Source organism: Centroberyx gerrardi, chromosome 3 (assembly GCF_048128805.1).
Source record: "Centroberyx gerrardi isolate f3 chromosome 3, fCenGer3.hap1.cur.20231027, whole genome shotgun sequence".
Classification (NCBI taxonomy): domain Eukaryota; kingdom Metazoa; phylum Chordata; class Actinopteri; order Beryciformes; family Berycidae; genus Centroberyx; species Centroberyx gerrardi.
The window spans coordinates 25148677-25171075 of record NC_135999.1 but is presented as its reverse complement, the minus strand read 5'-3'; the positions used below and the strand labels follow the sequence as shown (position 1 = coordinate 25171075).

Here is a 22399-nt window from a genome sequence, read left to right as displayed (position 1 = left end):
GATCAGTTCTCTCTGAATTGCCTTTTGTGGATTCAATTGTTTTTTCCCCTGACAGTTTAAGGTTTTAGATTAATTATTTTGATTTGTACAGCCAATGCACTTAGTATAGTCATTCCAAATTATTTGGGGTGTGAGTTGAAGTTACACAACCTCTACTGTCTTAAACTTATGAATGAACACAACACTGTAACTGACAGTCTTTAGACAATGACATTTGGAAACATCAATCATCTGAAAACACAAAACAAACTTATAGATCTTCCTCTGAAGTCTTCAGTTTCTACCTTAGGAGTGACATTTCAGAACCGCACGTCTCCAGCGCTCTAGTTATTAGCTCAGTGGCAGGAACATGAGTGATGGTTATGGTATGATGACTTTATGATGTGGCAATGTCATCGTAAGACCATATCACAACTCCAGAAGCCAGTAGAAACACAGACCAGGAGGTGATAATCCTCCGCAAGATTCAGTTGCACAAATTCATATTTGTAAATGTCTGAAGAACTTTCCATATTCGCGATGGGGCAACGGCGACCATTCAAGTTGTAACCCATCTCCACATTTCCAGTACAAGGTTTCAGGGGGGATCAATGTATACCATGTTCAGAAATACCCATAATGCCAATGGCTCAGTATCCCAGTCATGTGTGCAGAACATCATAGTTGACAAATCTGCATCTAGAGCAAGTTGGGATTTCACCACATCTAATCCAATCGGTCTCTCGGCCCTTCAGGGGGGCGGGGAGGGGCAGTGGCCGTGTCAGGTGCTTAACATGGATGATGTGATTAATAGTTGAGCAGACTAAGTTTAGACAGCATGTGAGAGCATTCATCAGAAATCGAAAGGACAGGCGAGTCAAACAGGGTCACAGCGGCAGCAGGGTATGTGGTTCTGTGTGGTTCTATTACAGCAGCTTGTGCTGCTGGAAGCTGCTGTCACGTCATGGACAGTATAGCGGTAGAAAAACACGCACTTGAGCTGCTCTGGTATTCTCTTGATATTTGAAGCGTGTTCTGTCCAGCTAATTGAAGCATGTACGAATGTCCTTTTCTTCTCACTACATCAGACTCAAAACTATGATGAGGCAAATCTCGCACTTGGTGTTGTTTGAACAGCTTCAGAAATTTCTGCAAAAGACAGAAGAGCCAACATTTCTTACTGAAAATCCACCCTAAAGCACTAACACTTTTACAAAATAGCTATTGGTGATATACCTTGCATTTGCACATCATTGATGTTTTAGATAGCAGAAAAAAAAATCAGCTTTTTAAAACATCAGCGGTAAAAGTCAGGTTTTGGAAGTCAGAGTCAGAGAGCAAGGACTTCTTCCTAGAATCACCATTTTGTTCCGACGTTCAACAATCATATAGGGAGAAATCCATTGTACAAGTGGCAGAGATACTGATTTCTCCACCGGTAGCCCCAATAGACCAGAAGGCAATGCAGTAAGGGGCGTGGCTGCAATCATAGACACGCCCCAATGTTCACAAACTAGTTGGCTAGCATGCTATATTTATACACCCACCTTTGATTGAAAGCAACAAGTTCAAGGCCCCATGTCGGGGGGCTGTAGAAAGTCATTATGGGAAACATAGGAAATCACTAACTGAAGTAGAAGTAGACGAGGCAGGTTGAGGGAAAGTGGGTTCACCAAAAACGTAAATTACAACAATTCATCACAAAATAACTTTGGCGATATCTCACAGTCTCAGAGTATCTGATGGTGGATTTTTCCTTGATGAATCCTAAGCCTTTGCTTGTGTGTTTGTTTACAGTATCGGTGCGGCGGACAGCGGCGATAAGAAGGGACTCTCGGTGGGCGGCCAGCTGCCCGGCGGTGCTGTGCAGGCTGGGCAGCAGCAGCAGAACCAGCAGCTCCTCCTGACCCCCGCCAGCCTCCAGCTCGCTCAGCTCCAGGCGCAGCTCACCCTCCATCGCCTCAAACTGGCCCAGGGCACCGTGGGGGGCAACGCAGCTACTGCTGCCACTGTCCTCAATCAGGTCCTCTCCAATGTGGCCATGTCCCAGCCCCTGTTCAACCAGCTCCGGACATCGGCCATGGTCGGGAACCCACAGGGCGCCTTCCCCTCAGGTGCCCTGGGTTTCCCCTCTCCAAATTCAGCCCTGGGGACCCTGGTGGGTGGGGGCTTCAACCAGAACCCAGGGAACGTGAGGCTGAACCATTACGGAGGGGGGGGCGCAGTGGGCCAACAGGGAGGAGAGTATGGCAAAAAGGCAGGCTCCGCCTACCCTTCAGATACTGACAGGCGTCTTCAGTACAGCTTCCTCGGAGCGACTTCTGCAGCATCAACCAAAGCTGGGGATGGACAGTATGCATCGATAAACACTCAGGCTAAAAACACGAACAATGTTGGTTTTCAGAGAGATTTCTATGGGCAGGATATGCAAGGGCAACATGCTGGATTTGGTGTCAATGAACAGAACATGAATGCTTATACTTCAGCTGGCCATAAGGAGCAATGGAAAGGCCCGGCTAACCTGAGTCACACTGGAAAGGTGGATATGGTTTCTAATGCTGCTACTGTGTGGACAGCAGCTGGGCAACCAGTTCGTACCAGAGTGGAGCTGTATAACCCCGAGGAGCCGACCTCTGACCCCAAGTTCAATCCCGGCGGTGGGGTCTCCTCTTTTGGTTCAGGAGGCACGCAGGGGTTTGTGGGCTACCAGCCCCTGCAGGGGAGTGAGGAAACCCTGTCAGCAGGCTCCATGACCCTTCAGCCCCACCAGGTCAATGACTACCACGCCGTCACCCCCTCCCACCTGCCACACCAGTGCACCATCTGTGACAAGAAGGTCTACAACCTCAAGGTGGGTGAGCTGACCAGAATGTCTGTACAGGAAGCAAATGTATGTCTCTTCCTGTGGGGAGAAGTTGTTGAACTTTAAAACAAAGTTGATGTAGAGTAAATACTGGGTCAGTTTAACAGCTGAAACTAAACAAAATCCCACTACAAGAACAGTTAAAGAGTCACTAAACACCAAATCCAAATCTGTGTAAAGTCTATCGAGTGCAACGAGGCACCAAAGATCAGCCAATAGCAGATGGCAATTTCAGTAGCATGCTTTTTACCTTTAGATGTCAGGGTTTACATTTGGGTTTGGTGTTTAGTTACTATTTAAAGATTTCTCCATCTAGCCCAAGCCTCAAAAAACAGACAATAAAGAATTGAGCAAGTATGCAAACCAATCCCCAAATAGTTTGTTCTAACATCAATAAAGCATCATGTGGTGCTAATAGAGGTCTTTGTTGTCCTGCCCTGGCTTTGGGTGTGAAAATGTGCGTCTCAGACTGAAAACTGATGTTCAGTAACAACACACTGTGACTCCAGGAGCAGACGCTCCCTAATCCAAGTTGATGTCTCTTTAATTTCTCCCAGCCGTGAGCTTATACAAGGGGTATGTCAGGGCGATCAAGGGAGGACATGCAGTGAGCTCCAAGTGTGTCCAAGCTGACTGAGTCTATGTTTGGACGGTGTGTGTGTGTGTCTGTGTATGTGTGTGTATCTGTGTTTGTGTGTGTTTTCAGGACTGGGACCAGCACGTGAAGGGAAAGCTACACCTGCAGAACCGATCGTTGTACGCAAACGAGGGGTGAGTTACGAGTGGCTCTAAAATTCATGGGACAGCAGTTTAAAGTGCGTTGTGATCGCAAAATTTGCTCTTCCAGGACGATCTTGCTTGAACGACAGCTAAAGATAAATGTAACACGCAGGTTTATACTGGTTAATCTGATTTTGCTTACATTTTGAGGCAGTTCTAGGTCTGAATTTTTCCTTTTATGATTATCCTTGACCTTATTTTGATAAGTTTATCCGTCTCTTACCGGCTGCGATTGAATGTGAATTCGATCCTGTGTTTCAGCGCTGTACCTAATGGCTTTAAATCCAAAGTAAACGTCCCTCTTGAGTCTCGGAGGCATTCAATTTTACTTTTCCTTGCTCCGTATACAGCTGTCTTAATGTTTCTATGAATATGAGCTCTGTCACAAGATATGAGTGAGCAGAGGCAGCTAAAATCAGCCTCCTATGGTCGTTGCAGCCCGGCGGTGGTAGCGGCTGGAGCTGTTCACTACGCTGTCAGCGGGCCGTCTGACGGTCTGAACGCCGCGGGAAATAACTCCATGGTCTACTCTGCCGCAAGTCAAGGTAGGGCAGCCCATCCGTCACCTCCGATGTCCCCGTTTGCTGACGATGTTACAATGTTGTTTTCTGATAGCAGGAATATGTGAAACAGAGTGATAGAGGTCAGGGAGTATTTTTAGAGTTGCTAGAGGGTAAGGGGGAACATGTTCTTATAACTTGACACGACGTATTTTGATATGTTGAAATACGCCGTTAGAATAAAAGCGTCTTAAAACCCAAAATGTGGTGGGACACAGAGCACCGAACAGTCAGTGCTTTTGCTTTGCTTAGGGTTTTCAAATCACACTTCCTGTTGTTTTAAGACACAGTAATGGTGCCTTCAGGAACCAGGAATGAACCCGAAACTGTGGATCGTGACGCACATTTTGTAACAGCTGACTGATTTCTGACTTTCTTTGCTACACAGGAGTTTCTGGGGTGAACAAATAGAAATAGGTGTTGATCCTTCCTCCTTCAAAACAATATTCAGTATTTAAAAAAGGGTGTGAAGAATAACTGTAAATAAGAAGAAAGAAATTGTGCCAACATTTTAACCAACAGAGGCACAGCTATCATTTTTAGCTTCCAAGTAAAGCATACTATCCCACTGTTCCACAACACCTTGTGCCATTTTAGAGAAATCCTGAAGCCACAACATTAATTACATTCAACTGATTGCAAATTTAGAAGACACAGTATAGAGATTGTAAAATAAACCTTTATCTAGTGTATGGATGTTGTATTTGAGGCACCACCTGCACCACCCACGTTTTCAAACTTTTCCAAAATGTTGTTTTTTACAAAACTATTTGAAAGGAGATTCAAATCATATATAGAGTAACACCACACTTCTCAACATGGGTGCACAATTTTTGGAGACCTTCTCTTCTAACTGTGCAGTCAAGCCTTTATCGTGGTATCTAAGTCATAAATAAACAAAAAGCTAAATAATAAAATAGGCCAACAAACAAATGAAAATGTGAGTTTTTTTGTTGCTTTGTACTCTTTGATTTGAATATTGATTTTGAATGATACACAGTATGGACAGTATGTATAACTTTGAGCCATATTGCCAACACTTGAAAAGAACGCATCAGTGTTTGTGTTTTTCCACAGAATAAGGCCTCATGATGTTTCCCACGTTTGGTCTACTGTCTGTGGCCAATTTTAAACCTGAATTTCTCATTGTTTTCGTAGATGTGTCCTCAGGAGCCAATGCGTCATACTTGCCAGCTGCAGCCATGAAGACTTATCCTGTGTCAGGCGCTGGATTTACCTCGCACCAGCCAGGGTCAAAGGTCAGACAAATGTTTGGCTTTTTGCTCAGGAGGATTAGAATTTTCCCTGTGGATATAAATCATATTTTTTGACAGGTTATAAAGAACGCTATTGATATTGCGAACAGCTGTTTTATCCCGGGACGTGATGTATCTCGCTGCAATGGAAATGTTGACAGTAAGCTTTTACATGTTTGATTCACATTTGACTCACATCAATAATTAGTCATTTTTAGAGCATTGAGCATTGAGTTAGAGCATTAAGCACAAACTACATTTAGATTGATATTCTTTATCTCTAATTGGAGTTACACAGCAGCTCCTCTATCTACTGTATCTCATCCAGTGCCACCCAGATGCTTGTATTACTTGTATTTTTAAAGACTTTTGAGCTCAACGGTTGCATTAGGTGCCAGTGTTGTTGTGTCAGAGCATAATGAATGGACCCAGATCCCCCTGTTGACAGCTGCTGGGGCCCAACACCGGGCTTTGTCTGTGCTTGACAACTCTTTTCCATTGAACCAGATAGCCTGGCAAACTGTGTCATTAAATGCCGGCTTGAAAACATGTGTGTTGAGTTTTGACCAACCCCTGGACACTCATTGAGTAGTATAATGGGGATATATAGGAAAATGGCTACTGTATGGATCTTGTGTAGCAGTGTGCATTTGTGGAATTATTTTAGGAACTGGTCACAGTGTGTGCGTGTGTGTGTATAAGTATACAAGTTGGCATTTTTGGGGTACTGTTATTTTGCTACTTTAATCGGAATTGTTATTGATAATTGACTTATTCATTCACTGATTCATCCATTCAGTCAGACTTTACTTAGGCAGGGGAACACAGTGAGAGCAAGCTTGCATTTTCAGATGCATCCTACACCAAGGGCAAACAAGTATAGAAGTAGTATAAAACTATAAAATGTATAACGGTAATTATCCATGTGAGCACAAAAAAACAAAGTGTTTTTTTTTTACCTATATTGTGGGGACAGAAGCTCAATTAAGCATTAATTATTAAGCTGTTTAGCATTTTATTTATTGTGATGATTGCCTGTAAACCTCCATCACCAGAGCTGACAGGAGAAAACCACAAGTTACATACAGACAGTGGTAACCTTTGTTTCACATATCATATATCCTCCTATATTGTTGCTGCTAGTTGTCCTGTTTATTTTATAGCTATAGGCCCCACAATCTGCAAAGACACTTAGACTTAACTCTATGATGACAGTGTCGTTTACCGAGATCTTCCATTACAGGAATGTGTGTGTGTGTGTGTGTGTGTGGGGGGGGGGGGGGATACCAGCAATGAAGCAAAGGTAAATGCTAATCTCACTGCTTCGTCTTTGGCTACAATTAATTTAGAGTATTCCTAAGGGCATATCTGTCACTCCTTGCTGCCCTCCCCGACAGTTTGCCTGTCCAAAATTGTTGGCCCTTGACTGGGGTTGAAAAATAGCAGCTGTTGATGGGCGTCTGTCACGGAGGCGGGTCCTCTGAGCAGCGCAGATCTGATGCTGAGCGAGGGGAGAAAGGCGCCCAAAACGAGCCCTGGCAAACCAGAGGAAAGCCCACACTGGTGTCTGGCAAGCAGCTTTCAACAGCCACTGTGCATTAATACACATGCACACATACATGCACATACACAGACACATACACACACACACACACACACTAGGATAAACTGCTTGACAAGCACCAATACGGTCATCTCACTCCAAGCTGAGTGTGACCAGCTCAGCAACCCAGAGAGGGTGACAACATGGGAAGAAGAGCAGTGTGTGTGTGTGTGTGTGTGTGTGCGTGCATCTAACCACGCTGTCTGGCTTTAGCTGTACTCAGCAAGGTGTAGAGTGTCGCCTCCACAGCTTGCCCCCGCAGCTCGTTCTGTTAATCTGGAGAAATGATCAAGGGATGTACTGGCGCCCGTTTTGCTGAATTCTTATTTAGGCAGTGCAGCGGTTTTGAAGACTATTTTGAGGCCTCCGTCTGATAACACCGTGCCAGTGGACGTGATTCACATTGCATGTGGAGCAAAGCTTTTCATCGACCTTTGTGGCCCAAGCCCCTCGGCTGTGGGACGGCCCGCCTGAGGAGCTTATGCTGATTCACCGCTTAAAATGGGTCATTTTTATGTCTTTCATGTAGTTTGTTTTTTGGTAACTTATTTTATTCCTGCTGTATTTACACATTTATTCCTGTTTGACCTTGTTTTTAATTATTTTTTAATTCATGTGTGACTCTTTTGATTTATTGTTTTGTTCATTATTGTTTTGTCTGTAAAGCACTTTGTGCCGTTCAGATACAGTTTATCATTGTTATCATTAACTAATCAATGAATCATTATCTATACAGTTCCTTTTTTCGTACATAATGGTGCATTTCACAGAGAGTAATTGCAATTCAATTAATAAATAAGTTATTAAATAACAATTATTTAGGTAATACGGATAAAAGAAAAAGAAAAGGAAAGGAAAGAAAAGAATAAAGATCAAGATCAAAGAGAAAAGGGATGCACCTAGGTGAAAGTAAGACAAAAGTAAGTCTCAAGCTTTTGTTTAAAAATGGCACCTGAGATCAAAGGGAGTCTGGGGCGTTAGACTGTAAAAACACTCACATTTCCTCCCTTCAACATCACCACAAGTGACTCTACTTTTATTGAGTCAGCCATTTGTTCATTCCGTCTTCGCCGGGGGAATCTATTTAACAGGAGGTTGAGACTCAGTCATGTGGAACTCCTACAGTATCGATGCTTGATAATGTACAAATGCTTTCATCGTGGCAGTGGGAGACATTTTATAGGCTGTGCTACATGGGCTAATGTTAGCCGCTATAAACACACACCTGTCTGAGCATGACAGGTGGGGCTTTTACTGTTTGTGAGCAAAATGCTAAGTGAACAGAGAGAACAAACACACACACACACACGCACACACACACACACACATACGCACACGGGTATACACATATATACACAAGTAAACTACAGTAAAATTAGATAAAACCTTAAATTGAAACTTAACACACTAAATAAACAAATTGTTAAAGTATAACAAAACATACTTCTCTAGATTGATTGATTGATTTGATTCGTGTCATGCACCAGTTAGGTGCCCAGCCCATATGGGCTTACAAGACACTACAGTACATCACATACTGTATATACAGTATGTCCAACATGGCAACTCATACAATCAACAAGCCAAATTCTGTATCCACAAGGTTACAATATTTACACAAGAAATATAGAAATTGAACTACAACAAGAAAACCCTTTTTGTAAACTAAGTAAAACTGAACTGAAATCAAAATGACAATTGACTATGTGATCAAAATGAAGGAAAAAAATGACTATTATAACCAATACACACACATACATACAAGCATACATACACATACACATGCTTGCACAAATACTGCAGTTCGTTCCCAAAGTCTGACTGCAGCATCCAGTAGCAGTAGCACGGCTTAAAGTAGCACAGTAGCTTCATGCGATAACAAAACACAAACAGAGATAAACACTGGATTACAGCTCACTGCTGGTCGGAGCAGAGACCCACGGCCCGGTCGCACCGCCGGGCGGAGGGGTGTAAGGTTTCAGACTGGTGAGAGGCTGGTGAGGCGATCCGAGGGACCGGCGTGCATGAAATCTGTGTAAGAACGTGGGGAGAAACTGTGAAACCAGCCGGACCATCTCCCCGGATCCACCAACATGGATCCCACTTTATAGAAACTAAACAGGCGCGGCCTTCTGGGAGACTCTATCCCTAATTTGGTAGATGATGAGTGTTGAGAGGGTGAAGTAGGTAATAGCGCTGAATTTACAATTTCGGCTGATGCTCTTATGAAAAGAGAGAAAGTAGGCGGTTCAGTGTTTTGCTCAGGTACTTTAACAGGACAATTGGCTGCTGAACACATTGAGGCATCTAAAATCGTTACCCCTGTTGACTGTAGTTGGTAGTGTAGAGAGTGTGAAGTGTAGATTAGTGGTAGAATTGTAGGCACACACATTAAAGAGAGAAGCTGCTGTATTTGCATCTGTTTTCTTGAGGCTCAAATCAAGAACAATAACTGAAAAGCAGAATTTGCAGGTGTGGTGAAGCCTGCATTAAAAATAAAACAAACTGAAAAGAGACTAATTACACAAGGTTTATTTTAATCACAGCAAATTTTCCAGTGTTAACAACTGGAAAACAACAATTGTTTGAGTGATTTTTCGGTGATGATTATGTGGAGTTGACAAGTGTTGATTGGAGAGTTGTTTGTTGACTCACAGAGCTGTTCAAAACTATCTAAAACTGTTGAATTAACTCTCATTGGTGTGGGCTTATATAAACACTGGTGTTTATATAATGGTGTTTATATAATGGTGTTTTTTACCCTCTCAGAGTTAAATTAACACTGACGATTGTGCTGTGATCAAATTAGTCCACCTTGATTTTGGAAGATGGAGTCATTGGGATGAATGTGGCACAAAATCTTTATTCCCACATGAATGCAGGCCTCGTGGTTTGGAAAGTAATGCACAGACATATAATAATATATATACCACCGTATCAGATGGTGCGTAACTCCGTCACCTTTTGCAAAACCTGTCAGCCTAGAAGTTAGACTATGAGTATTACAGTGTTTATTACCTGTCATTGGTGAAGTTCGGCCACTATTCAACACCAGTCCATGTGTCCCTCACCAAGTCCAGAATATGACTGAACGCTGTGCAAAAAATAATGCGGTTTGGCCCTTTTTCATTCAGTTGGCTGAAACTACTGGCATCCAGCTACAGTGAATCTTATTCAGTGTCTTGATTGATTCAGAAACTAAGACTGTGACGCTGTTTAGCCCAGGTGTTGAATTTAAGTCCTTCTGAAATTGCCTTTTAGGTTGGTATTTTGCATTTAAAATACACATTCTGCCCAAATTTCCCATTTTTGTTTGTTGTTTTATGTACTGAAATTCTCTTTAATTGCAAGTGAGAGCATTTTAAGGAGGTACTGACACACTTAGCGTCTGTCAACAGAATCCGATGTGTAGGCAGCGTCTCTGTCCAACCCTCTGCTGCTCGGGCCAACCTCAACTCTAGGCTTGCGGTCGACAGAAACGGCTACTGTTCAAAGCCTGAGCCAACCCCGACAGTGATATCGATGCTGTGGTCAGGCTGTAACGGCTTTCAATCGCAGCCGACATTTTATAAGCCAAACACCAGCGAGCGCAGGGACCAATGAGCAGGACTCTTGTTCTCTCTAATATTCCAAGGACATAAACAGCCTATTCCTGGATCTGTTTATTGAGCCAAACCCAGACTGACCTTTTTTTTTATGTATTCTGGTGGTGGCAGCGGCACTGGCACAGAGCTGTTAATAGAATTATCACTCTTGCATCTGAAGCCGTTAATGTCAGGTTGTGGGCCAGAGACCATTAAATTGTGGCATAACAATCTAGCAATCAGGCTTTGGGAGATTAGCTTTTTATTGGGGTTTTATGATATATGATTTAACGATAACACAGTGGTCTTAACACAACTTGTGCCTGGGAATAACAGTAATTAGCAGAATTGTATCACATTAACAATGCAAATGTGTACTGAAAATATGAAGAGTTTGTTTCTAAAATGGATATATCCATTTTGAGGGCAAAATCAATACAAGAAGCACATAATTCAAAACCTCCAAAATATAGAGGATCCAGACTGTAGACTAATCCAGACTGTAGAAGTGTTACCATGCTACCATAAATCATAGTACTATAAGACGTACTAGACGTTGCTTTAATTTTGTGCTATCAATCATATTGAATGAATAGGAATCACTTTTTTACTTACTTTATTTTGGAATAAACCTCTTCATGTCACTTGGTCAGCTACACATCTTTTTCAGTCTAAATTGATTATCAAGCAGGCAAGTGTGAGATACACTCAGATGTGATTTCTGGCGTATCTATGAACAGTGCTTCATGTATATTTCAAATACTGATACACTTGCCTCCGATTATGTTTCAGTCGGGATCAGCAGGCAAGTGTACGTCAGCATGCGTGCTGAAACCGACTTTTAGACCGCAGCAGTCTCAAATTTCTCTCAAATTTTTTCCTGCTTCCCCCATATATAGTATGTTCTAGGCTTGGTGGCTACTGGACCTGCTGTGAAGTGTATGTTAGTGTTGGGTTTTCCTTGAACAAATTCCCTGTAAAAACAAAAGAGCCTGGCTGCTGCTGGTCGAAGGAGGAATTAAGGACCCCAGTCTGTCCCACACATGGGACTGTCTGTCAGCCAGGGAGGGAGGAGGAGGAGGAGGAGGGGCAGTAGGAAAGTTGCAGTTGCAGCAGAAAGGTTGCAGAAAGAAGACTGCTCAATATAACGAGCTGAAGTTGCTGCTACATTTCACAAAGATGTTATAAGAGCGTTAAGATCTGTAACATGTGCACAGGCTGGTTCGATGGTGAATTTACCCTGGCTTTGATAGCTAAGAACGTCATACTAGGTGATGTCACTTCATTTCACGTCACACCACATCATGCCACGTCAAGATAAGAAAAGCCAAGTCAAGTGTATTTATAAACCTTCATAATATTAGAGCTGCAGAGAGTAAACAAGGATATAAATACAGATAAAAACCAGTCTACTTTACAAGAGCTCATGTCACATCGCTGAGGAAGTGATGAACTGGTTTGGCTTGTTTTATTTGACTCTACTCACATGTGTGTTTTCTTCATAATGACCTGATTGCATAAGTGACTATTCTGTAGGTCAGATGCAGTATATACATACATATTTACACAGTTAGTCGTATGTCAGGCTTTGTTTTTACAGGAGCCAATTTTGTTCCTCTAACGCTTCACCTTTATTTATCAAAGGATTGTTTTTGCTGACCATGCATGTTCATTTTTAACACCTCCCTACTTCACATTCATAGAGTTATACACGCATGTTACTCATTCACTTTCCAAGCCAAGACTTTCCTAGCTTGTCCAGTGATTTGAACTAGCAACATTCCAGTCACAAGCCCACTTCTCTATCCTTTAGGCTGCCACCGTTTGTAAAGTGATTAATCTCCCACCAGTGCACCAGCTTTCCCACCCCGGAGCGATAAGGGAAAGGGTGTTGATGCCTTTCTCATCCACTCACTTCGCTGGTCATCCATCACGGCTGGATCCCCTCACTGCTGCCCCGCTGTGGGCAGAGACAGGGGCTGGAAAAACTTAGTGGGGTCGAGTTAGCTGCTGGAAAACAGGTGGCTTTACACATGTCAGAGGGAAACGAAACAGCAGGGGCAACTAAACAACTAAACTGTCTTCAGGGGAGAGAGAGAGAGAGAGAGAGAGACAGACAGACATACAGAGACATAAGAAGAAGAGAAAGAAGATGGGAGGGAAGTTGGTTGTGATCAAAAAGAGGGAGACAGACGGAAAGAAAGAGGATGGATAAAAGCAGAGATAGTACAGAAGAAACGAGGGAAAGACAGGTTCAAAGATATAGTGAGGGAGAGGCAGTTGAGAAAGAGGAGAGGAAAGAAAGAAAGAAATCTGAGAGAGATATAGAGGGGGAGACTAATAACTTTCTTTATATAGCACTCGTTAAAACTTTATACCACTTGTTACAACTTTGAAATGAATTTACATTTTATAATAAACACAATGACAGTAAAATGGCCAAAAACAAATCAGACTAAGGCCTGTCTGTAACAATATATTTTACAAAGTCATTTTAAAGATGACACTACTTTTTCCTACTCCCACTGTCTCAATAAAGTGAAATATATTGTACTAAAGGGAGCAGACTGCCCGCTCTCCTTTACAAAAAAGGAAAAGTGGGAAAGACAGTGGGGTGTTCATCAACGGGGGGCGCTGTACTTGGCAATCCAGAGGGATTAGTGACAAAAGGTCTGAGATGTCTGGGGCCGGTCAGCTGACGAGTCTCCAAATCCAAACAAGAAAACTCTCATTATCACTGTCGCACTCTCGCCAAGGCGCTAATAATAGAAGCAGAGAGGTGGACTGTCTGGGGAAAATGGCACGGCAAACTGCAGCATGTGATAGTGTTACGTTGATAAAATGTTACACAGAATAGTTACATGCAGTATCCTTGACCCTGTTTTATGTATTCTAGGTCCTGTTGTCCTTGTAGCATGTGTGTCAGTGTTGTGAAACTCTGTCAGTTGTCATTAAGTCTTTACAGCAATATCACCAAGACAGATTTCTTGGTGATAGAAACAATTCTCACTTTGATTTTGGTATGGTTTGAAATACACATAATATTACACTGAAAAAGTGTAATATGAATGAATATTAATTTTCATACAATATATATATATAGCTCAATATATTTTTGGCTAATCTGTGTTGTGTTCGTATCAGTATTCAAAGATGCTCATAGATGTTTATTTTTATGCTTATTTGCAGCCGTTTCCACCCAGGAAGTCCATCGCAGGACGCGTCGTCCACATCTGCAACCTCCCAGAAGGCAGCTGCACGGAGAATGATGTCATCAACCTGGGACTGCCCTTCGGCAAAGTCACCAACTACATCCTCATGCGCTCTACCCATCAGGTACAGTAATGCCTTGTGAGAGTTTTTTAAAACACCTAGATGAGAGGAACTGTGTTTGCACATCGTATAATTTACATTTATACTTTTGGTACTTAGCTGACACCCCCTATTCAGATATATAGCTTATATTACAAGCAACCAACATTAAGGGTCAAGGGTCAGAGTCACAGCAGTGAGATAACAGAATATTTCTCTAATGCTAACAACATCCTCTTTATATTGGCACATGTGAATTTGCCTGTATTTGCATGTGTAATCAAGGGGAGGTACAGCAGTTTGTCAGGGCTTCTGCTCATCAGTGGAAGTGTTTATTACCAATGATGGCATGTAAAGCCTGACACAGTTTATTGAAATGAATCAATACTGATTATCTAAGTTTAGAAAAGCTTAGATAATGTTGTTAAACTGTAGACTTTGTTTTGATCTAAGTCCTGTAGCGTTAGTGTTAGGGTTTATGTGGAAATGCAATGCACCAAATTATCTCGTATAGTATAATTATCTTATATTGTGTATTTCTATGACAAGGAGCAAATCTTTTTTTCCACCACAACTAAGCAGTGATATCATGTATCTTGTCATAACTAATCAGTTTTACTGCAGCACATGATGTCTCACTCCGGCTCTAAGTTTCATTTATCAAAACAAATTGACACATTAAGTTCGCCCCTATCAAATTTAAAGATACTAAAATCATGGTGTTAGTTACAATGTTTTAACTTGTAACTGTGCTGACAATTTATTATGCTAATGAAATACGATATCTTGTGATGATGATTTAAAAAGATTTGCCTGCATCCAGCCTGACATCTGTTACGCCAGATATGTTTGTGCAGACGTCCTGTAAGAAAGACCATAAAACTGTCAGGAGGAGGAGGGGCGACGTTGTCTAAATTGGCTGTTCTCCCATCAGGCCTTTCTGGAGATGGCGTATGTTGAGGCGGCTCAGGCCATGGTTCAATACTACCAGCTCACCCCAGCCATGATTAACGATCAGAAACTTCTCATACGGATGTCTAAGAGGTACAAGGAGCTGCAACTCAAGGTGAGATTGAAGAACAAAGAGAAGCTGTAGGTTAAAAGCCATCTATAATGGATTGGATGTGTAATATGGCTTAATATTGTGAGCGAAATAGTGAATTTTGATTTCTTTGTATTAAGAAACCAGGCAAAGATGTTGACTCAATCATCCAGGATATCAACTCTCAGAGGGAAAGGGACGAGATGCAAGAGCTCGACCAGTAAGACAACATTTCATTTTCTTTTGCATCTTCTTCTCATAAAATGCATTTCAGATGTTGTGGTTTACAATGTCAGCCACTTGAACACGCAGCTTCATGAACTGCAATCTACATCATAAAAATTGGGGTCTGGTCAGTGGAAAAGCAAAACTTGTTTTTGTGCAATTGAGTTATATCAATCGGTGATAGAGAACAGCAAAATGGAAGTTTATGTATATGAAAATGTTATGAATTAATACTTTGAGCTAAACTAGTGTAGTTTTTCTTATTTCAAGAAGAAAAATATAAAGTACAAAGTTAGAAGAGTAGAAGACTTATAGTCCATCTAATCTACCTATCGCCTTCTTCCAGCTACATGCCAGAGCGACCGCGCTCCCGCAGTCCAATCAGCCGCTCTCTGAGTCCTCGCTCCCACAGCCCCAGCTTTACGTCCTGCAGCTCAGCCCACAGCCCCCAGGGGGCACCGTGCCGGGGCCCCGACAGAGGCAGCAACGGCCTGGGCCCCCGCCGGGGCTCCTGGGACTGGTCCTCACACCTGAGGAGGGGCGAGGAGGAAAGGGAGAGGGAGCGGGACGACCTGTGGAGGAACGGGGGTGGCGTGGATGACGACCGGCCCAACGGACGCATGGCCGACCGCCGGAAGGCTTACCAGAAACCTTTGGATCACATCAGCCCCCGATCTGCAGAGGAACGAGGAGGAGGAGGAGGAGGAGGTGGAGGAGGAGGAGGAGGAGGAGGAGAAGGGATGAGGGGCAACAGAGACTGGTACCCTCGAGGAAGCCCTCAAGGTTTGTCCTTCAACTCCTACAGAAACATGGAGGACGACTTCTACATGAAGGAGCAGATTTACAAGTCAGAGAAGCCGCCCAGAGCTCCGTACCAAAGACACGATGCCAAGTCGAAGAGGAGGGACGGAGGCGACTACCACGGCAGGTCGAGGCACTCCGAGTCTGAGATGACGGAGGAGCCGCTTCCTAGAACGCCAGAAGACAGGAGGCAGGGTTCACCAGCCAGGAGGAGCAAGAAAACCAGCAGGAGGCACGCTGCTAATGAGAAACAGGAGAGAGAAACTGCTACTGAGAATAATGTGAGTATAGGAATGCTGTAAATGGACATCACTACTGTTTTCATTGCACCCTCTTGATATTATGATTCTTAATATGGAGTGTTGTTGGTGAGCCAGATCTATATCTATTAGGGATGGGAGGATATGCTTATCTCACGATACGATTCGATGCGTGATATGGGGTTCACGATTTGATACAAACACGATACGATGTAATAAATAAAAGTTCAATGACAACAAAGTCTGACTGCAGAATTATGTTTATTTCTGAGACACAAATCTTTCTAGCAGTGGCACTGGCTTGCTAGAATGTAAACAACAATTTAAAAATGTCATGACAAAGTGCAAATAATACAATTTGCATGGAGAGCTTGTGAAATTGTAGGTAATATCACGGTTCATTTTTCTGCTTTTGTATTGCGATATATTGAATTTCGATGTATCGTCCCATCCAATTGAGATACCTATTATATCCTTGTAGCAACAATGATGTTATTTCTTTTGCCAGGATCGCCAGTCAAAAGAAAAATCATTTTCACCTCAGCGGAGCAACAAGCCAACAGAGGCTACTGAATGTGAGAAAGACAAAGACAGTGTAAGTAGGCGTTTTGATCTTCATCACACATTTATGTCTCATGTTGGAACTGGAAAAATTATTTTAGTTTTTGCACGGGCTGGTGGAGGAGTTGCAAGGCGAGGGAGGGTTGACAGCTCTTTTCTTGATCCGTTTGTATCTGTTCCCCCAGGTGGAGGAGTGGGACAGCGGAGACGACACCGAGGGGGAGTGCTGGTACCCCAAGAACATGGAGGAGCTGGTCACTGTAGACGAAGTGGGAGGGGAAGACGACTCCATCATCGAGCCGGACCTTCCCGAGCTGGCGGAGTACGCTCCCTGCCCCAAAGCGTCCAAGGAGGAAGAAGTGGTGGAGGAGCTCGTCCCTCCACCACCACCCGCCTCCTCCTGCGCTGAGATGCAGGAGACCCCTAACGAGACGCCCAACCAGGAAAAGACCAAGGGGAATGACGAAACACCTGTAACTGAGAAAGCAGAGGATGTTTTAATTGGAACCAGTCCCAAAGACCAGACGCTCAATCCAGCGGCTCCTGAGCTACCGAGCACCGACATCAGCGACTTCCCCAGTGAGGAGTTCAAGGCTGCGCTGGAGGAGACGTGTTCGGAGGACAAAGTGCCAAATAGTGAGCCATCGCAAGAGCCGCTGGAAAACCACGTCAGTGTATCTGAGGGCAGCAAGACCCAGGAAGTAGCGCAGGTCACGGAGACAAACAGTAAAGGAGTGCAACACAAGGATGAGACTCTTAAAAAAGGTAGTTTGCAGAAGAGAAATCAAATATTTGCATGGAAACAGTCCTGGAGATCCAGATCTGTTTATATCAATATCATATTTTGTAAATGTGTCATTAAATTCTTGTAGCTTGTGTGCATTTCACAGAGATTGAGGCTCCCTCGCCGTCTAGAGAGCAAGACAAGGCCGTCAGTGAGCACAGCATCCCTTTGGGTAAGCATAACACATTTTATTATAAAGTGCGTTATGAAAGACTGTATAGTCAGACCAAAAAGAAGACCCATTCTTATTTGATTTGACTATTTTAAAGAAGTAAGAATTGATAAAATCATTGAGGATGTCACAATATAATCACTTATTTTCAATGGGTTCCTCATGATGTAAAATGTCAATAGCAAGTTAAATAAAACACATTCAACATCAATAGCAATAATGTGGTAAATAGTTTCTCTGGCATGAATTAAACCTAGTCCACTATAAAAACTAAATTCAAACTTGTGTTTATCGTCCTCCAGCTGGACTATATTTAACCTCTGTCAGGCTGATGGAGGTCTAGTTAGTCATGAGCCGATGGCCTCGGTCCTAAAGATAAAACGTTATCGTACATCGTTAATAACTGCACCGACAACCTGTTGCATTAACACTCTAATTGACTGGAATGGAGAGGGATGAGTGTTAGTATCAGTTGCCTGGCCACTTGCTGGCCTATTTCAGTGAGCAGGTTGTGAAATGCACCCCAGAGAGAAGTGTATTTATATTACCATTAGGGTGGAATGACACAGCCGAGCACATGGCCGGCGTCAGGCCTGCTGGACGAGAGTTAGAGTCGGAGCGCTGCAAAAACAATGGAGCACAGAGCAGACACACTCAGAGCTGTGTGCGTGTCATGAGCTGTGCTGCTATTTCTGTTGTATGATGCCCTTAGAATGTGTGTGTATGTGTGTGTGTGTGTGTGTGTGTGTGCATGGCTTGAGGCAGATTCAACATTGACGAGTGTCTGGCTGTTGATGTTGTTTCATTTCGGCTTCATAATATAAACCTACCGGCATCCAGTATCTGTCTGAATTCTTTTATCAGTATATCAAACTTATTTTAAAAACAAAGGTCCAGTGCAATGAGAACTGCATTTCTCAGTCCCCTGGTATAATTTAACAAAGGACCTGTTAATGTAAAGTTACCCAAATTATTATAACTGTCAGCACTGTGGAAATTTGACTAACGCCCTTTGAAAAACTCTCCCTCTGGTTGTCAACAGAGTCAAATACATGATGTCACCTACACCCAGGTTTTAATGAATGCTCTGATTGGTCGACAGTGGGCATATCAGGTTTCTCATAGTCTGTCAGACAATAGCCAATAGCAAAGATAGAAATATTGGCCTGCAGTGGAGCAACAATAGGTTCGGCTCTCACTCAGTCCTGCAAGCTTTGTACCATCTAACTATCAAAAACTGAAAAACAATGATGCTCATTGTGTTAGAAATCAAAAACTTTTCCTGAATGAGTTGAAATCATTGCACTGGATCTTTAACTTTTGTAAAAAATAAATAAATAATTAATAAAAAAAAAACCAATACATTCAGAACCAATTTTCAAAGGAACCCATAGGTTCGAGTTAAATATTTCACATGATTTTCCTTACTATTACATTTTTGTTCTATTTGATGTAGTTATTGCATTTCACTAGTTGAGCCTGCAGGTGATAAAAGTGTGCTGTAGTCTGTGTTGTTGTGGGTGAATTAAAAAAAGGGGGCTGAATGAATCAGATTTTAATGAATAAGGAAAAACTATGTGAATTAATGGGAAAAATACGATTTTAATGAATGAAAAGGACATTGTTAGTGAATATTAGGCGAATATCCAAAACTTTACTTTGTGTCAAAACTTTTTTTCACTTTCAAAATAAAGATAACAAAAGTAACTCCATACAAGTGTAGTGTTAAATCAACTGGACTGCGATATTTGAGTTATTATTGACTAATCTGATACAACTGTAAATACTCCTTGTGTGAACAAACCGTCATCTGTCATTTGCTGATTTCTGGAACGGGCTTGTTTTCTAATTGTTGTGTTTTCTGTCCAATAGGAGTGGAGTTCATCGTGCCGAGGACCGGCTTCTTCTGTAAGCTGTGTGGACTCTTCTACACCAGTGAGGAGACGGCGAAGACGTCACACTGCCGCAGCACCGTCCACTACAGGAACCTACAGGTAGATATACTGTATACATATAGCATGGTGAAGACACTGATCCTGCTGGTGATGATGATATGGTGATGATATTGAAGAGGGGGAGGAAGACAATGATAATCTAGAGTAAAGTGAAGATTATGTCCACATTTATTCAATCTTCCCTTCCTGAATTATGAATCCTAGAAGAAGAACAATCTAATATCAGCATGCTGGCCCTTGCTGAGGCAGATATGAGCGTCTGTGAGTGAATGTGTGCGTGTGTGTGTGTATGTGTGCATGCATATATGTCTGTCTGTTGGGTGTGTATTGATCACCAAATTCATGAGATTTCACCGCCTGTTGCCGGGTTGGTGAGTAATCTCTTTGTCTCATACTTTGACGGTCGGCACACGCATCTTAGATTTTTCCAGGCTTGTTTGGCTGATAAATCACACCCCCAAAAAAACAATGTAATAAAATGTGGAGATTACTCACCAACCCTGCAACAGGCAGTTACATTTGATTCAGAAATTGCTGTGCGGATCAGCAGAACCCTCAGAAATGCGGTGAACATATACTGTATATATGCATGGACCTGCGCTCTTATATGACATTTTTATACACCAATTGATAAACCCCTGCACTACAGAAAAAAATGATTTTTAGGATGCTGGAAAGTGCAGGAAAAACCACTGTAAGAATTGATTCTTGCCACACACCAAGTCTCTAGAAAAACTTTATTTTACATGAGATAAAATAAATTGCTTCCTGCTTCTTCAGGTTTCAAGTCCTGAAGAAGCAGGAAGTAAAATGCGTTGGTCGCTCCTAAACCTTTTATCTCATGTAAAATAAAGGAACTTTTTCTAGAGACTTGATGTGCGGCAAGAATCAATACTTTGCAACATTTTTATACATATATTCCTTATTTCCTTGTTTGTAATATGGGAATATGCTCAAATGCAGTCAACGACCAAACAGAAAGACAGACGTATGCAGCCGTATATGCAAACACACCCACAGCCACACACACACACACACACATGCACACACACACACACACACACACATACACACACACAAACACATGCATGCAAACTTGCAACTGTATTAGGTTTCTCATTAGTGGCCATTCAGCAGCGAGCCCTCTAGTCTTTCCTCTGCTCCGGCAGCACAGCTGAGCCGAGCCGGAGGAGCAGAGATTCCCCAACATTTGATGGATTACATCCACAGAAAAAAAAAACTGTTTTAAAAACAGTTGTGCTGTCTGTCAAAGCTCTGTGTAAGCTGTGTGTGTGTGTGTGTGTGTGTGTGTGTATGGATGTGCCCTGGTTGTAATAGTTGTTTTTTCCTTTATTCTGATCACAAAATCAATTTTAATTTCAATTTCTGTTTAGTTTTACTAATTGGATTTTCTTGTTATGGTTTCATTTCTATATTTTGACATAAGTTGTTTATTTTATAATTACTTGTTTAATTATTTATGTTAATTAAGTTTCACTTTAAGGATTTATTTGATCTGATCTGATCTGATCTGATCTGATCTGATCTGATCTGATCTGACCTGATCCGATTTGATTTGATTTGGTTTCTTGAAGGCTAACCAATGATAGTCAAGGGTCTTAGTTTTTATTCTAATGTGGAGAAAACCTATTATTATTTTTACCTTGAGTTAGTAGAAGAGACGTCTGTGCACTCAGATCAGCCACAATTTCAAATATGTTTCCATATATTTTGGGATATGAATTACATCTTTTCTCTGTTCTTCCGTCTCTCTGCAGAAATACCTGTCTCAGCTAGCAGAGGAGAGTCTACTGGGCGCGCTCACTGAACCCTCTTCTTCAGAGTGACTACAGCTTGACCTCTGACCTCCTGTACAGCGAACAGCAGAATGTGTGTGTGTTGTTGGTGGCAGGCTATGGACAGCTATGGACAGTGTCATATTAGCCAGCACATGTGGCTAATATGACACACTGAAGCTATAATATTTGGAAAATTGCACTGGTTTCGACAAGTGGTAGATTTTGGGGGAAAATGCTTAGATATGTCTAGATTGGTGCTGACAGTCCCAGCTACTGCTGCCCTCCACTTTGTACATAATAGAAGTGTAATGTATAGTGAGGCTTTAGTGTTTGATAGCAAATTTTTAGCGTTTAGCAATTTTCCTACAATTTATTTCATCGGATATACTGTGCGGCATCAAAGTTTTTCACCAAAGATTTGTGTTGGATATAACTAATTTCTTATTCTTATACAGTGGAAATGTATTTGTCATATTTGATGACTGATAAGACAAAACTTATGATACAGTATTGGCTCATCTGAGTCCATTTGCTGTTTTTTAAATCTATTTTTCCCATGAGAAAACCTCAGTTTAATAGTTTGGATTAGACTTTGTCCTAGTAATATAATGATATATTTTTAGATGCAAAAATGACTTGAAAATATGTGCCAAAGAATGATTTTACTCAGTTAAAAAAAAACTGAGGCAAATTCTCAGGTTTGTTGCATTTGTTGAACAGATTTGAATGTATAAGACAGATACATTTTATTCATAACTGGTGGCTTTGGAGGCCGTCGCTTTCTTTTTTTTCTTTCCTCTTGTGCCTGTTTGTACACTGAAATAACTGTCAGTCCAAAATGGAGATTATTGGATAAATGATAG

General features: G+C 42.1%; 1 protein-coding gene across 1 annotated transcript in view; it reads left to right on the top strand.

The window, feature by feature from the left end:
* The window catches only part of rbm20 (RNA binding motif protein 20), a 61369-nt gene extending 39723 nt beyond the window's left edge, over positions 1-21646 (top strand). The window contains exons 2-15 of the mRNA XM_071899129.2: positions 1777-2830; positions 3549-3613; positions 4061-4167; positions 5341-5441; positions 13815-13961; positions 14872-15003; positions 15120-15199; positions 15551-15912; positions 15943-16286; positions 16774-16860; positions 17012-17591; positions 17717-17782; positions 19655-19776; positions 21516-21646. Of these exons, the coding sequence (XP_071755230.2) occupies positions 1777-2830; positions 3549-3613; positions 4061-4167; positions 5341-5441; positions 13815-13961; positions 14872-15003; positions 15120-15199; positions 15551-15912; positions 15943-16286; positions 16774-16860; positions 17012-17591; positions 17717-17782; positions 19655-19776; positions 21516-21584 (3316 nt within the window). The 3' untranslated portion in view covers positions 21585-21646. The remainder of the gene's footprint in view (positions 1-1776; positions 2831-3548; positions 3614-4060; positions 4168-5340; positions 5442-13814; positions 13962-14871; positions 15004-15119; positions 15200-15550; positions 15913-15942; positions 16287-16773; positions 16861-17011; positions 17592-17716; positions 17783-19654; positions 19777-21515) is intronic.
* Positions 21647-22399: the final 753 nt, after the last annotated feature.